The sequence below is a fragment of the Oryctolagus cuniculus genome, chromosome 3, assembly GCF_051225735.1.
Source record: "Oryctolagus cuniculus isolate XC-2025 breed Fujian yellow rabbit chromosome 3, ASM5122573v1, whole genome shotgun sequence".
Classification (NCBI taxonomy): domain Eukaryota; kingdom Metazoa; phylum Chordata; class Mammalia; order Lagomorpha; family Leporidae; genus Oryctolagus; species Oryctolagus cuniculus.
This window is the reverse complement of record NC_142869.1, coordinates 174,516,389-174,532,922: the sequence shown is the minus strand read 5'-3', so window position 1 is coordinate 174,532,922 and position 16,534 is coordinate 174,516,389. Positions and strand designations below refer to the sequence as shown.

General features: G+C 44.2%; 1 protein-coding gene across 27 annotated transcripts in view; it reads right to left on the bottom strand.

Annotated features, from left to right (window-relative positions):
- The window catches only part of EZH2 (enhancer of zeste 2 polycomb repressive complex 2 subunit), an 80,503-nt gene extending 68,216 nt beyond the window's left edge, over positions 1-12,287 (bottom strand). For 6 of the 27 annotated variants that reach the window (XM_008258064.5, XM_051849020.3, XM_051849021.3 and 3 more), the window contains exon 1: positions 11,694-11,967. In XM_008258064.5, the coding sequence (XP_008256286.2) occupies positions 11,694-11,944 (251 nt within the window). In that variant the 5' untranslated portion in view covers positions 11,945-11,967. Of the gene's footprint in view, positions 1-2,436; positions 2,578-6,954; positions 7,120-11,693; positions 11,971-12,149 lie in introns of those variants that run through there. The other 21 variants (XM_008258062.5, XM_070071355.2, XM_070071358.2 and 18 more) reach the window with 10 other exon arrangements.
- Between the last annotated feature and the right edge of the window lie 4,247 nt (positions 12,288-16,534).

Here is a 16,534-nt window from a genome sequence, read left to right as displayed (position 1 = left end):
GGAACACCTGTGCAGCCCCCGAGAGAGCCGGCCGGCGGTGTGCCGCTCCCCTGCGGAAGTGGGGAAAGTGGCCAGGGGGAACCGCCCTTCCACGGAGGTGGAAGGGACAGTAGCCAACCCGGGAAGAACCAGCAGCAAACCCGGGGAGGGCCGAGCAGACGAAAGAACAGCGCAGGGTCCTGTGTCGTTCCTCCATGAAGAGGGGGAGCGACAAGGGACCAGCAAAGACATGGAAAAGCTGGATTTTTTTTTTAAAGATTCATTTGTCTGTTTAAAATGCAGAGTTACAGGGAGAGAGAGAGAGAGAGAGCAAGACATCCACTAGTTCACTCCCCAAATGGCCACAATGGCCAGGACTGAAACAGGTGGAAACCAGGAGCTTCCTCCAGGTCTCCCACATGTGTGCAGGGGCCCAAGCACTTGGGCCATCCTTCACTGCACTCCCAAGCACATTAGCAGAGAGCAGAATGACCAGGACTTGAACCAGCACTCATATGGGATGCCAGCTTCGCAGGTGGCAGCTTAACACTGGCCCCTGGAAATTTTCTGAAGTGTTGGTACAAATATAAAATAGGGCAGTCATGGAAAACACTATGCAGGTTCCTCAAAATATTAAAAACAGGACTATATTATGATACCCAAATTTCACTTCTGGGCATATGTTCAAAACAACTGGGGCCACAGTTACAGTACAATTAAGCCACCACCTGTGATGCCCGATGCTCCACTTCTGATGCAGCTCCCTCCTGGGAAAGCATCAGAGGATGACCAAGAACACATTGAAGTCCCCGATAGAGTTCAGGCTCCTGATTTTGGCCTGGTCTAGCCCTGGCTGTTGCAGTTATTTGGAGAGTAAACTGGCAAGCAGAAGATCTCCTTCTCTCTATCTCTTCCTCTCTCTGTCATTTTGCCTCTCAAATAAATTGTCAGAAAAAAAAAAAATCACAAAACACTTCAAAGCAGGAATCTAAGATATTTGTACAGCAACATTCACTGCAGTCTGTTCAAAATAACCATGAGGAAGAAGCAACCCAAATGCCTATCACCAGATGGATTTTTAAAATGTGGTATATACATACAATGGAATAGTAAACAGCCTTAAAAAAAAAAAAAGAAATTCTGTCACATGCTGCAACACAGATGAATCTCAATGACATTATGTTAAGTAAAATAAGCCAATCACAAAAGGGCAAACACCATATGATTCCACTCACATTAAGCATCTCTAAGTAGTCAAAATCTTAGAAACAGAAAAAAGAAAGGTACTTGCCAAGGACTGTGGGAGGGGAAAGTGAGAATTAGTGATTAGTGAATATAAAATTTCACTTTTGCAAGATAAAAAGAGATCTATCACACAATAATGTGAATATACTTAACACTACTGAACTACACATTTAAAAAACAGTGATGACAATAAATTTAATGTTACAGGTTTTTAACACAATAAAAAAGAAAATATTTGACTTAGGGACTACACATACATTAGGCACATGGCAAGATTCCATTATTTATTAATACTCATACACCTACAAATAAAATATAGAATTTTACAACAGGTTATGACATCAGAAAACATGAAAGTTGCTTTAATGACTAGAACTCTTCCACTGTTTAAAGAAATTCAACTGCATAATTTTCTTAAGATTTTTGGGCTGCTTACAAGTGGTCTTTAAATATCAAAAACCAAGGCACTGGGGTGAGTATTTAGCTTAGCAGTTAAAAGATCAGTTACTTTGCCGGTGTCCCATATCAAGAGAACTTGGGTTTAATAACTAACTGGCTCCAGGGGCCAGCGCTGTGGCACAGGTTAAGCCTCTGCCTTGCCGTGTCAACAGCCCAAGGGGGTGCTGATTGCTCCATGAGTCCCAGCTGCTCCACTTCCAATCCAGCTCCCATGCTAATGTGCGTGAGAAAGCAGTGGAAGATGGCCCAAGTACTTGGGCCCCTGAACCCACGTGGAAGAACTGGAAGAAGGCCCTGGCTCCTGGCTTCAGCCTGGTCCAGACCCTGCCACTGCAGCCATTTGGGAAGTGAACTAGTGGGTGGAAGACCTCTCTCTCTCCTTCCTTCCCCCTCCTGTACCTTCGCCTTTCAAATAAATAGAATAAATCTTTAAAAATAAAATAACTGGCTCCAGCTCCTGACTCTAGCTTCTAGCTAACACAGATCCTGGGAGGCAGCAGAAATGACCCAAGTAATAGGGTCCCTGACAACCACAAATGAGACTTGAATTGAGTTCCCAGCCCCAACTCTCAACTCAGCCCAATTCCAACATCCTAGGCATGTGGCAGTAAACCAGTGGATGGGAGTTCACAATCACATAAACAAGCAATAAAATGGGTAAAATAATCCTACTGCTGTATCTTTTTGACATCTTTTCAATTTACTGGAGACACCTTGATATACTTTGAATAAAATTAGCTCCTATGAACGTACCTAAGGGATGAAAGTATGGTGGTATAAATTTGTAAATTATTTCATGCTCCTCATTCAATTTTTTAAATCAGTTTCTCCAGCTTTCTGACTTTAATCAAGTCTACTAAGGATATAAATTGTCGCGTCCCTCGACCAGCAAGGAAGACACGACCCGAACTCTTCTTCCAGCAGTTTATTCAGGAACCTCTTTCAAACTTCTACTACCGCCTCCTTTCCTCTCCCCTCCCTCTTATAGCCATCAGTGCACCAATCAAAAGCAGCCAAGTGGCAAGCATTGATTGGTACAGCAATGCGGAAGCCGGAAGGGAGCTCAGCCATCTCCTTATTAGGAGATGTTTGTTTCTCGCCAGTCCTTCCGGGGGAAAGGAGCCGGCGCCATCTTTAGGGCGCCGTGCAATGGCTCCCCACAATAAATTAAATTTTTACAATAATCAGTATTATGACAGCAGTTAGCAAAGTGCACTGGATGGTAGGGTACAGCCACACAAAACTCACTTGACAGATTGAGGTAGGGTAAGTAGAGATATTTAAATATTTATTGAGTTGCTGCTAGGTCTTCCAGATTTTCAGGGTTCTGACCCAAAACAATGTCACAAATATTTTATTAGTACCTACAATATTCAAAACCCTTTTCTAGGCTGGCACCGCGGCTCACTAGCCTAATCCTCCGCCTAGCGGCGCCGGCACACCGGGTTCTAGTCCCGGTCGGGGCGCCGGATTCTGTCCCGGTTGCCCCTCTTCCAGGCCAGCTCTCTGCTGTGGCCAGGGAGTGCAGTGGAGGATGGCCCAGGTGCTTGGGCCCTGCACCCCATGGGAGACCAGGAAAAGCACCTGGCTCCTGGCTCCTGCCATCGGATCAGCGCGGTGCGCCGGCCGCAGCGCGCCGGCCGCGGCGGCCATTGGAGGGTGAACCAACGGCAAAGGAAGACCTTTCTCTCTGTCTCTCTCTCTCACTGTCCACTCTGCCTGTCAAAAAAAAAAAAAAAAAAAAAAAAAGACCCTTTTCTAAGGTTTACTGTACAGATGGTAACAAAAGAACTTAAATGAAGGTGAGGGGCCAGCATTGTGGCACAGATTAAGCCACAGCCTGAAATACTGGTATGCTATATGGGCACAGGTTTGAGTCCCAGCTGCTCTTCTAATCCAGTTCCCTGCTAATGGTCTAGGAAAGCAGAAGATGGCCCTTGGGTTCCTGTATCCACAAGAGAGACCTGGCAGAAGCACCTGTCTCCTGACTTCTCCCAGCACAACCCCTGTTGCAGTTATTTGGGGAGTGAACCAGTAATTCTGCCTTTCAAATAACTAAGTCCTTTAAAAAATAAAGATAAGAGGAAGAAAGGAAAACCACTAATATATGTATTTACAGTACTACTTTCTAAGCAGGAGAGAAGCTGTCTACTATTGATGGTATAGGGGGAGTGTTTTGAGACACAAGCTAAACAGTATGAGAAGCTAACATGATAGGAAAAATATTCCAGAAAGAGGACAAAGCACAGACACAAGAAACATCCTGTGTTCTGGTAAGACCGAATGAGATCAGCAGGGGAAAGGGAAACATACAAAGACTAAAGACACCTCCTGCTGTTCTACGGACCACCTAGAATGCATTTGAGGGGCTTCTTTCTTAAATCCACAGCCATGGGACAACAGAGCTGAGCAATGACACGATCAACTAGAGTGGTATATGACACCCAAGAAAAGCCCAAAGCCTTGCTTTCATTTGTCCTAATTAAAGCAGGAGAATGAAAGTTTATATAATTTGTATAATGAAGAAAAACTAAAAATTAGTATGGGTGCAAACAAAGCATTCAGCAAAAGAATTGGTACTTTGCAGAAATAAAATACATAAAATCAAGTATATATACTTGACTATAATGAAAAACCATCCGTGTCTATAATAGAATTTACTTGTCAGAATATAGACCAAGCTTGGCAATCTTATCTACATACCATATTATCATTGTAAGATCAAGTTTATCTTCAATTTAACTTTAAAAATTAGCATTAATATTCTCACCTATCCTTTGAAGAAAAAAACTTAAGGTTTAGCTCACTAAAAAATGAAAGGGCCTGAAATATTCAAAATGAAAAGTTAAAGAACATAAGCGTATGCAGTTAGGCTAGCAGCTATAACAGCTCATCCCTTATCAGAGTACCTGGGTGCAATTTCCAGCTCTGGCACCTGATTCCAGCTTCCTGCTGATGCACACGCTACAAGGCAGCAGTGATAGCCCAAGTAATTAGGCTCCTGCAACCCACACGAGACCCAGATTGAGTTCCTGGCTCCTGGCCGCCGCCCCCCAACAAGGCATTGCAGGCATTCGTGTAGTGAACCAGTAGATAGGAGTTCTCTCTCTCTCTCATACTCCAAAAAATTACTACATATCACTTTAAAAAACTAGTTACCATAGGATCCAGCATTGTGGCACAGCAGGTTAAGCCAGCACTTGCAATGCTGGCATCACATATCGCAGTGCCAGTTCAGGTCCTGGCTGCTCCACTTCTGATTCAGCTCCCTGATACTACGCTTGGGAAAGCAGCAAAAAGGCCCAAGCGCTTGGGTCCCTGCCACCGGTGTGGTAGATCTAGATGGAATTCCAGTTTCCTGACTTCAGTATGGACCACCCCAACCATTGCAGTCATTTGGGGAGTGACCAGTGGATGGAAGATTTGTCTCTCCCCGTCTCTGTTGCTCTTTCAAATAAATAAGTACATCTTTTAAAAAAAACAGTCACAAAAGAATATATATTTTATTATTCCATTTACATGAAATTCTTGAACAGGAGAAATCTGATCAGCAGTAGAGAGGAAATGCTTATAATGGAGCATGAAAGAACTAAGATGATGGCAATGTCATCTATCTTGATAGAGGTGGTGTTACAGGTGTATACAAATGTCAAAACTCTTCAAACTGTATCTTTCAAACATGTGCATTTTACTGTGCATAAATTATACTTCAATAAAGTTGTTTTTAACTAAAAAAACACTTTTTAGAAAGCAATTTGACAATACCTATTAAATCTGAAATGTGCATAATCTTGAAATGGCAACTCTCATTACAGAATGTTATCACATAAATGTTCAAAGACACATAAAGATGTTCACTACTTTTGAGAAAAGTGTCTTATCAGAGAATTGATATGCTGTATTATGATACATTCATAAACTGCAATATTACACATTCCATTTAAAGTAGGGGAACAGGCTTGTGCCAAAGCAGGTGAGTTGACATGTGCATTCCAAACGGGAGTGCAGTTTTGAATCCTGGCTACTCCGCTTCTAGACCAGCTGCTTGCTAATGTGCCAGAGAAGGCAGAATGGAGCTGGCTTTGTTGCTCAATGGGTTAAGTTGCTCCTTGCAACACCAGCATCCCATTTTCAAGTACCAGTTCAAGTCTTGGCTGCTCCATTTCAGATCTAGCTCCCTGCTAATGTGCCTAGGAAGGCAGTGGAAAACGACCCTAAGTACTTGGTGCCTGGAACCCATGACGGCAACAAGACAGTTTCGGGCTCCTTGTTTCAGTGAGGGTTAGCCATCTGGAGAATGAACCAGTGGATGGAAGATCTCTTTCTTTCCCTTCCTCTGTCGCTCTGCCTTTCAAATAAATCAATGAGGAGGCACAGGGGCCCAAGCACTTGGGCCATCCTCCACTGCCTTCCCGGGCTACAGCAGAGAGCTGGACTGGAAGAGGAGCAACCAGGACCAGAACCCAGCGCCCATATGGGATGCTGGCGCTGCAAGGCGGAGGACCAACCAAGTGAGCCATGGTGCCAGCCCCAATACTTTTAAATGAAACAGATCTTAGACTGATCTTTTAAAAAGGTGTGTTGGAACTCAATAACTTGGTCTTACTGTAATGAGATAAATCTGAAAATAGACTTTCATCTATGAATACAATGGGAAAAGTTAAACTATTAAGGTAAGGAATGAGATTACAGGAATCAAGAAAGCCTTCATTTTATAAATGTCTAAATTATTTAGTATTTTAACTGAGCACATATTATTTTTATTTTATATTTATTTTTATGTAACAACAGACATTTCCAAATAGAAATAGATAAAACATATGTAGCACCACTTTCATTACTTGCAAGTCTTAAGCACATATCTAAACTTGAGAAGTGTTAGGTCCCAATAATGAGAAAGTATACCCTTAACAATACTGGCACAATAAGTAACTAAAAATCATTTATCAAACGCTTTGTACCAAGTATAAATCTAAGGGCTATAACCATCTTATCAGATGTTACCATGATCATCACCAACTTACAAATAGGCAAACCCCTAGATCCGAGGCACAAACTGACAGCTTAAGAATTAGACCTCAATAATGTACCTCCCAAGACCATACACCCTTAAAACTCTATACAATACTTTCCCTCAAATGTGTACTATTACAGCTCTAGCTGTGAAAGAAATCTTCAAACACATCTTTTAGTCTGGGGTAGAATATCAGATTGTACCGCCCATAAAACTATAATTATCTACTGTTAAATATAATTCTCTGATTGACTTACTCATTCTTCTTGAAGGAAGCCAGTAGATAATATGGAATCAAACAGAATTTGTGTCGATCATGACAGCAAATCCCCAACTGAATAATCCTGTGCAAATTGTTAACCCCTTTAGACGACAATTTCTTTATCCATAAAGGTTTCCAGAATGTTGCTATGTTCTGTATTCTGATAAGATACACATAAAATTTACCAGTTTCACTTTTTAAGTGTATAATTCAGCAACATTATGTATACTTAAAATATTGCTCAAACACTAGCACCATCCCTCTCTTGAACTTTTCCATCATTCCAGACACTCTGTGCTCATTAGACAATTAACTCCCCACTCCCCTTCTCCTCAGCCCCTAGTAACCCTTATTCTATTGTCCATAAAACTGCCTATTATATCTATTGCATGTAAATGAAATCACTGTTTTTATGACTTCTGTACAAAAGACTTATTTCACTTTGCATGTCTTCAAAGTCCATACATGTTACACAGCACGAATCAGAATTCCATTCCTTTTATGTCTGAATAATATTTCATTATATGTATATACCATATTTTCATTCATTCATCTGTTGATAGAGGCAGAGTGACTTTCACGAAAACTAAAGCAAAAAACAAAAAAGAAAACACATCTGGCAAATAGCAGGCATTTTAATTCCTTTTTCATTTCATTCTTGTCATACTTTTGTACCAAGTAGTGGTACAGTGTTGAGATATTACTAGACTTACATATCTATGTTTTCTTTAAAAAAGATTTACATGAAAGGCAGAGTTAGAGAGAGACAGATCTTCCATCTGCTGGTTCATCCCCCAAATGGCCACAACAGCCAGAGCTGGGCTGATCTGAAGCCAGGAGCTTCTTCAAGGTCTCCCATGTTGGTGCAAGGGCCCAAGAGCTTAGGCCATCTTCCGCTGCTTTCCCAGGTGCATTAGCAGGGAACTGAGTCAATGGAGCAGCCAAGACTTGAAATGGCAGCCACACAGAATGCTGGCATCCTAGGCAGAGGCTTAACTTGCTACACCACAATGCCCGGCCCCATATCTGTATCATTTTAAAAGAATGAATAGTGTCCCAATAATGATTCACAATTAGTGTCACTATTCCCTTCAGTTTTAGCTCCAACATCTACCTCAGGGGTAGGCATTTCGCACAGCAGTTAGGATGTCCCTTGGTCTGGCCATCTTTCATATCAGAGTACCTGGGTTCAACTCCCAGCCCTCCTCCTGCTTCTTCCTAATGTATATCCTAGGAGGCACAGAAGAAGATGGCTCCAGTACTTGAGTCCCTACCACTCACACTGAAGACTCAGATTAAGTTCTGGGCTCCTGGCTCTGGCCTGGCCCACCCCCAGCTATTTGCAGGCATTTGGGGAGTGAAACAGAATGGGAGCTCTCTGTCTCTGCCTCTCTGCCTTTCAAATTCTTTTAAACTGGTAATTTTTTTAAAAACTTACCTCAAATTATTTCAATAAAGAACTCATTAATTCTAACCAGACATCTCTGAATTAAAAGATGTGCTACCCTCTCTTACCCTCTCCCTTCCTTATATTTTTGTCCAAGGATCATCAACATCAACATAAATCAAATTAAACAGCTACTATATGCTAAACATCCAGATGATTTATCAAGCTTCTCTCTAGTTCCCTGAAACACCAAACATGAATACTAATAATTGTACCTAAAGGACTTCTAATTTTCAATATCATAAATTATAACTAGGAAGAACCTTAAAGACTAATTTATCTTGACAATTATTTTTCTTTATAATCACTGCTTCTCAGAAATGGAGGAAAAATATTTTCCAAAGTTCTCTATAACACAAATATATCCTGATTGCTTTGCAAGTTCCTCTGTCAAATGATTTCCCTATATTTTCCATATTCTCTTAATTCGTTCTATTATTAAAGTCCGTGTTTTCTAGCAACTGCCAACGTAAGTGCTAGGTATATATTAAGAAAAATAAGAGAGCCTCTGCCTCCAGGCAGTTAGAATGCAGTGAAGGAGCCCAATGCATAAACAAGTGATTACAATACAATTTGATACATACTGTAATAACAGTATGAACAAAGACTTCTGAGAACACAAGAGTGCCTGGAAATTGCGGGAGGGCCTCTGGAAGGTAAAGTTCATCATCTGATCAGGAACCATTCTCTGAATTTAACAAATTGCTTGTCTCCACTTATGCTCTCATTCAAACTAATGGTTTCACCAATCCATAGAGAATTCGTCATCATTTACAAAAAATGTATTCATCAACAATACACGCATAAAGACTTCAAGGATAACTCATATATCATTTCTCAGTGACCCCCAAATTCATTGTATGATCAACCGAGTTGTCAGTTTTTTAAAAGAAGCAGGCCAACTTTCTTACTCATGGCTCATTTAAAGGTTAATAATAAATTAAATTTACATCCCTTGAGAATGCCACTTCAAAGGATAAAAGATATCCTGGAAAAACTCCAGTGTAACCTAGAGAAATCTGCCTTAAAATTTTTAAATGGCCAAAACAGACCATCATTTATATGTACACGTGCAAGCAAAGCCAATATTAAAGTATTTTTGTTTTATCTAACTACACTAAATCAACAAGTGCTTTTTATATTGCTACTTAAACTAAGTAATTCTAAATTAAAAGATTCATAAAGCTTTCAAAAATAATTTAAAACAAAGTTTAAACCAATTTCTCAGACTTTTTTAAAAAATATCTATGGCAAGTACAGATAGTGATTATCAAATACAGAATACACAAGGGCAAAATTAGAATTTCTTATCCTAAAATACCAAAATTTCTGCCAAAAATCTGCACAACTAGCTCATAACAAAATACCCAAGGTTACTACTATTTTTAAATACATAATTGTCAGCAAATAACATGGACGTAAATGTGATTTCATAATGTCAACCCTTAGAGTAGCACCTGGAATGTGTTGCTCAGTGATGTCCAAAACGCTGCAAAATAGATGTAACACAAAATTTTAGACTGTATTTGTCTCCATGTCTCTAAAACCACAAGTTAGTAGATGCTTATTTGACCTTCAGATAGAACACTATGTGATCAGAAGATAGCCTATGTTTTTCTAACTTCCTTTCTTGGAACATATTCACTTTCTACAAAAGTCAGAATTTAAAAGAGCAATTTTCTCTAAACATTACATTCCCCAACACACCTCCAAAAATGGAGAATAGAATTCTTTATATCTAGAGTAGAACAGACTAGAATCCTGTATGCCTAATTTTAAGGGGATTATGTACAGGAAATTAAAATATGCCCTAAATATTTTTTATTTTCTTGCAAATAAAATTAAATAAACCAGTTAAGACTATATACTTGTTCTGCATTCTTCTAAGTGCTCAATAACAAAGAGTAATAGAAAATAAACTCCAAAACCCACGTATTGACAACACTCCACTATTCCAGAATTAGTCATTTTTAAAGGTTTAAGTGCTATGTTATGTGACATTAAAACATCATAAAATTAAACCTAACTTCTTGAAACCTAGAAAGTAAACCTCATAGTAAAACACTTTAAATAAAGATTCTTATTTCCAAATGAATCTAAATTTCACAGATCCTGGGTGAAAAACAAAGGAATTTTAGGTTAACTGTGGGCAGCATACATTCAATTTTTCAAGCAACGAACACTTCTGCATCCAGTCTTTTCAGACTCACCAAAGCTATTGTTCAGGGAAAGCAAGACCAACTAGTAAGAAACTGCTAACCCTAGAGCCTAAACACATATTCGGAATGGGCATTTTATCTGGATCACCTATTTCTACCATCAAATCTTCATTCAACCCCTCGGGATTGGGAAATAATCGCCGACTAAATGACAGTTGACTTCGTTAGCACCTGTCGCCAGTCCCAGATGTACCACACAAGTTAGTCAAAACAGCTTGTAATTTCTTAGGAAAAAAAAAAAAAAGTATGATTCTTTAAAAACTGGGAACTCACTATGCGTTCACCAAGTTTTCCGAAATCTCGCGCTTCATGCGTCCTCCTATTTCCAAAAAGTCACCCCGCGGCAGAGCCGTGCTGCTGAGTGGAGGGGGTCGCACAATGAAGCGGGAACTCCACAGAACGGCCTCGGGGCGAACAAAACCCGCGGGGCGGACGCCAGCTCCGCGCTGCCCTCAAACTTCACGCGCAGCCCGGCGGGGAGGCGCCCCCCGCCCGGGTCTGCGGCGGACGCGGGGTCTCCGGGAGACGTCAGACGCCCAGCTCCTCCGGAGTTCCCACGTCGCGGCCGCTGCCCGGAGCCGGCGCGGGGCGGGACCGAGCCCTGCCCACCCGCGCCCGCGGCGCCCCGCGCCCCCACGCGCCCGCGGCCGGGGACCCCCGCGTCCTGCCCTGCCCTCACGCCGAGCTCTCCGGAGACACAGTCCGTCCTTTGTCTGAGTGCGGACTCGCGGCTCGCTCCCACCAACTTGTGTGTGTCCCGTCCCACCCGGGCGCTCCCGCGGCCCCGCCACACAAAGGAGACCTGAAGCTCGGGGCGACCACCCGGACCGGGCACCGGAACGCCCCCGGCCCCGGCGCCCCGGCGCGGGCAGCCCCGGCGCCGGGAACCCCCCGCCCCGCGCACGCCTCGGCTCCCTCCTCGCATCTCCGGGGAGGGTCCGCGCTGCCCCGCTCGCGGGGTCGCGCGGGCCGGCCCGCCCCTCACACGGTCCCCCCAGAGGGGTCTCCCCTCTCCCCTCCCCCGCGCCCGCGCGAGCGACGACCGGGGAAGCCCCGCTCGGACGATACCGGGGACCGGCAAGGAAGCGGCGGGCAGGTCCCCGCGTCGCCGCCGCCCTGGGTCGCACTCCCGGAACCCCGCCGGCCGAGCTGCCGACAGCGCGCGTTACCTTCGTCCCGCGCGCCAACCCGCACCGCTCCCGCGCACCGCCCCCGCGCGCCGCCGCCGCCGCCGCCGCCGGGGCTCCACTGCCTTCTGTGTCCCACTGGGTGTCGGACGCGACCGGACCGAGCGCCAAACGCGACAGCCCAATCGCCATCGCTTTTATTTGGCCCCCCCAGTCCAATCAAGCGCCGCCCCGATTGGCGGGATGCGAGGCGGGCGCTCGTCCAATCACAGGGCCTGCCGGGCTCGGAGGCGCCGAGCGAGCCCCACGCAGAGCGCGCTCGGGACTCGCGGGCCGGCGGGCGCGCGGGTGCGCGTGCGCGCGAGCGGCGGGGCCCGGCCTGAGGGACGCGGCTCACCGTGTGGAAGCGCTGCCGCCGCCGCCGCCGCCGCCGCCGCCGTCTCTTTGTTCTTTGGCTGAACGCTCGGCGCCTCTCGGGAAAGCGGTGGGCACGGAAGGCGGGGACGAGGCAACTCTGTGGGGGCCCGGAGGCCGCCGCCGGCAGAAGGCGGGAAGGGTGGGGTGGCGGGAACCGGCTGGAGGGCGGGGCTACGCGCTCGCGGCTCTTGGCGGGAACCGGCGCCGTGGAGTTCCCGGCGGGGGAGGGGCGGGCGGCGAGAGCCAAGTTTGAACCAATTCAAAACTCGGGGGCGGTAACGGTTTTAACTGCCGCGCCGATTTCCCCGCGCGCGGCGCGCGGAGCGGAGCGGGGTTGCGGCGCCGAGTTTACGGGCGGACCTGCCGCGCGGCCTCGGTCTCGGGTGCCCCGCACGCCCGCCCCCCGGGAGAGCCGTCACTTTTACTTCGGTCTGAGGCGGCCGCTTTCCCGCCCGCACTCGGCTGGACTGAAGCCGGCAGAGCCTGCGGTGCCTACCCGTAGAAACCTGGGGCCGAGAGGCCGGACGGTTAGGGCCCCTTTGTCGTGGAAAGCGCCCCTCTCGGACCCTTCCTGGTGATTGTCGTTCCAAGCACGTGCCAGCGTTAAAATGTGTTTATTCAGGCTGCGTGCGGTTCACGTGCCTCACGCTACGTCTCTGCAGAGTATTAAAGCGATGGCAGCGTCTTGGGGTGGTTAGAAAGTGATGGGGGGGGGGGGTGTTAACCTGCCTCAAAGGCGTCAGAGATAAACTGCTTAGGGTACAATCTCTCCTGTGCCTTATCTGGCGACGAAGTTAAAAGTATTCCAAAGTTGTTTTCCATATGATGCATCTGTAGGGCAAAATACCCTTTTTCACTGGGATCCCACATTGGGAGATCAGGCTGGGAATTTTTAAAAGGTCAACTATGGACTGTTGGGTAAAAAGCCTAAAAAAATGTTTTATGAATTAATTTTGTAAGTTAGCCCATGATTTTCCCATCTTTGCTAAATCAACATCTAATTCCTCATATATTCTGAACCAATTAAGTGCTGGAAAATATATGACAGGAAGCCAAAAGAGAAAAAAAGCAATCATGTGCCCCCGTAAAAGCCAAATTACCTTACAAATAAATGTTGGAAAGAGTCCAGAAGTAGATGTTATGCCTCTTCAATGTGACTATAAAGTAGTGAACTCTGTTAATGTCACCAGTACATATCATTTTCCATGGTAAAATGTTCCCATCTAGACTTAACTATTTAAATCTCAAAAATTAACTACTTTTACCTAGATTGCTTATCAAATTATTGATTTTATCTCTCCTTTAATATGTATTAAAACAGTGGGAACCTTATTTAAATATTTATTCATTCATTTATTTGAAAGCCAGAGTGACAGAGATCTTCCATCTGCTGGTTCACTCCCCAAATGGCTGCAACAGCCAGGTCTGGGCCAGACAGAAGCCAAGAGCCAGGATCTCCATCCTGGTCTTTCATGGGATGATAGGGGCCTAACACTCAGCCATCCTCTGCCACATTCCCAGTCACATCAGCAGGAAGCTAGATCTGTGGTTGTCACAGGCTGTGGTTTCACCAACCATACCATGACACCAGCCCCACATGGGAGCTTTTTTTTTTCCCAGAGAAAAATCGAAATTTTATTAGGGACTATCAGAAAGCAAATCGAAGGAATATATAAATGAATGCAACAAAGAGTAAAATGTCATATGAGTTGTTAAGGCATTTAGAATCAAGGAATGATGTTGAATCAAGATGTTTCCAAAAAAATCTCAAGAGGAAATTTTAACTAGCTCCTGCAAAAGCACAAGATCTAGCATGGTGGGACAGTGAGGACTCTCGAGGTGCACAAGAACATAGATTCTGAAAGTACAGAGCTGACAGTGCACCTTGGGAAAAAGAACAGAGGGAGCTAAAATGGCACTGAATATTTTGAAAATGAGTTTATGATGTATATTTAGGTATAAATATAGGGATGCTCCAATAAACTTATGGGAGGGCTGGCACTATGGCACTACAGGTTAAGCCACTGGATTGCAAAGCAGGCATCCCATATGAGTGCCAGTTGGACTCCCAGCTGCTCCACTTCTGATTGAGTTTCCTGCTAATGCGCCTGGGAAAGCAGCAAAAGATGGCCCCACTTCTTGGGCCCCTGCACCCACCTGGGAGACCATGAAGAAGCTCCTGGCTTCGGCCTGGCCCAGCCCCAGCTGTTGTGGCCATTTGGGAGTGAAACAGTGGATGGAAGCTCCATCTTTCTGTCTCCTATGTCTGTCTGTCTCTCTCTCTCTCTCTCTCTCTCTAACTCTGCCATTCAAATAAGTAAATAAATTTTTAAAAAGAAAGAGAGAAAGAGAAAATTATGGGGCCTGCACTGTGTTGCAGTGGGTTAAACCTTTTATCTGCAGCACCAGCATCCCATATGGATATCGGTTCAATTCCCAGGGGCTCCACTTCCAGTCCAGCTCCCTGCTAATGTGCCTGGGAATGCAGCCCAAGTCCTTGGCCCCCTACACCCACGTGGGTGACCCAGAAGAAGCTTCTGGCTCCTGATTTCGGATCAGCTCAGCTCCGGCCATTGCAGCCATTTGGGGAATGAATCAGCGGATGGAAGATCTTGCTCTGTAAACTGCCTTTCAAATAAATAAACCTTTTTTAAAAATGGATGGAAAATAGAGTTAAGTATTTTTGGTTAAGAAATTTTGAAATACGTGGACAGTTTTTTTTCATAATACACATTCCATGACATTTTTGAAGGCCTCTGCCATGTAATACAAAGGCTAAGTTGGAACATCAAGGAGATAGACCAGTGAATCATGATACTAAGTTCAGCAATGACATTGCCCAGTTAAGCAACATAATGTAGGTCACAGTGGGGACGGGAGAAAGAATTTAAAACATTGCAAAAGGACTTCATTGTATCTTGGAGAGCATATTTTGCGGCTATTTTAATATGTTGGCAAATAGAGGAAAGTTAGATGTGAGAAGAAATACTTTGTTTTTCTTATAAAGATTTATCTGAAGATTTCCATCGTAGGAGATCAAGAAAATATGCAGGCCTTTTTATGAATCTTTGTGATCATTTCAATAGGAATATGTGCTTAATGAATACCAACCATGTGTGAGTGTGTGTATGTCTGAATGCTGGTTACCAAAGGGACCTAAATGAAGCAGAAAGCCATGCTACACAGATTGATGTGAGATGTGAAAGTCACAAAGTATTTTTGTTTAAAAATACTCAGAATACAGTTAAAACACTATTGGTAAGTCATTCTGTTCTCTGTTAAAGATACGCTACTAAATTATGGGATGAAACCAAAAGTGGAGAGTTAAAACTCTGAAGTCATGAGTATAATATTCATGAATAATGAAGTAATTCTTCATTATTCACTGCTGTACCCCTAGGGCTTGGCACTGCTGGTGCCCATTATACCCTCGAGGTTTTCCTGGGATCCAGCACTTTCATCTTGCTGAAGATAACTTTTGGGGAGAAGCAGGATAAGGTTAAATGCAAAGTTCAGGCTGTTAGCATCACTGAATTTCCTTTTACATCCCTTCACTATAAAGTTCTATAAAGAACTTTCCTTTCAATCCCATGAATGGGGTTTACTTCCCACACTTTTCATTTATTCACTCAGTATTCAACAATGATCCAGGTGCTAGGAATACAATGGAAGCAAAACAGAAACCTCTGCCTCATGGACCTCATTCTGTTACAGGTAACATGACAAAGGAAGGGGACCTCAATTCTTATCTCACTAGAAGAATTTCCATGTGGACAAAGCAATGAGCAAAGCAAGATTTATTTAAGTCAGAAATCTGCCAGGAATGAGGCTCCAAGAAAGGAAGACAGGAGAAACTGGTGGAAATGGAGTCTTTTGCATAATTCGGGGGATAATTAACAATCAAAGGGCAGGGAACAAAACCCATCAGAGGGCCCAGAACTGTAATCCTGTCTAGCCTGCTCATGATAAAACTGGAAACTCGGAAGGGTTGCATCGGCAGTCTTGTCTTGGTAAAGGCAGCTTTTCAAAGGAGGCATGCAGTGTGATCCAGCACTTTCATCTTGCTGAAGATAACTTTTGGGGAGAAACAAGCATTTTGCACACTCGTGAAGGGACTCCCCTTTCCTCATTCCAGCCCAGGACCAACTCAACTGCCTATTAGCCCATCTGACTGTCACGATTCTAGTGCAGAGGAGCAAATAAAATGTGCAGCACATGACATGGTGATAGAGAAAAGCATGGAAGGAGGGAAGTATTAGGTGAAAGTTCTGTAATTTAAAAATAGGAAATTTCTCATTGTGAAGGTGGCATTTGAAGGAAAAGCTGAAAGAGGTGAGGGTGCACTTCCGGAAACAAGAGATATTC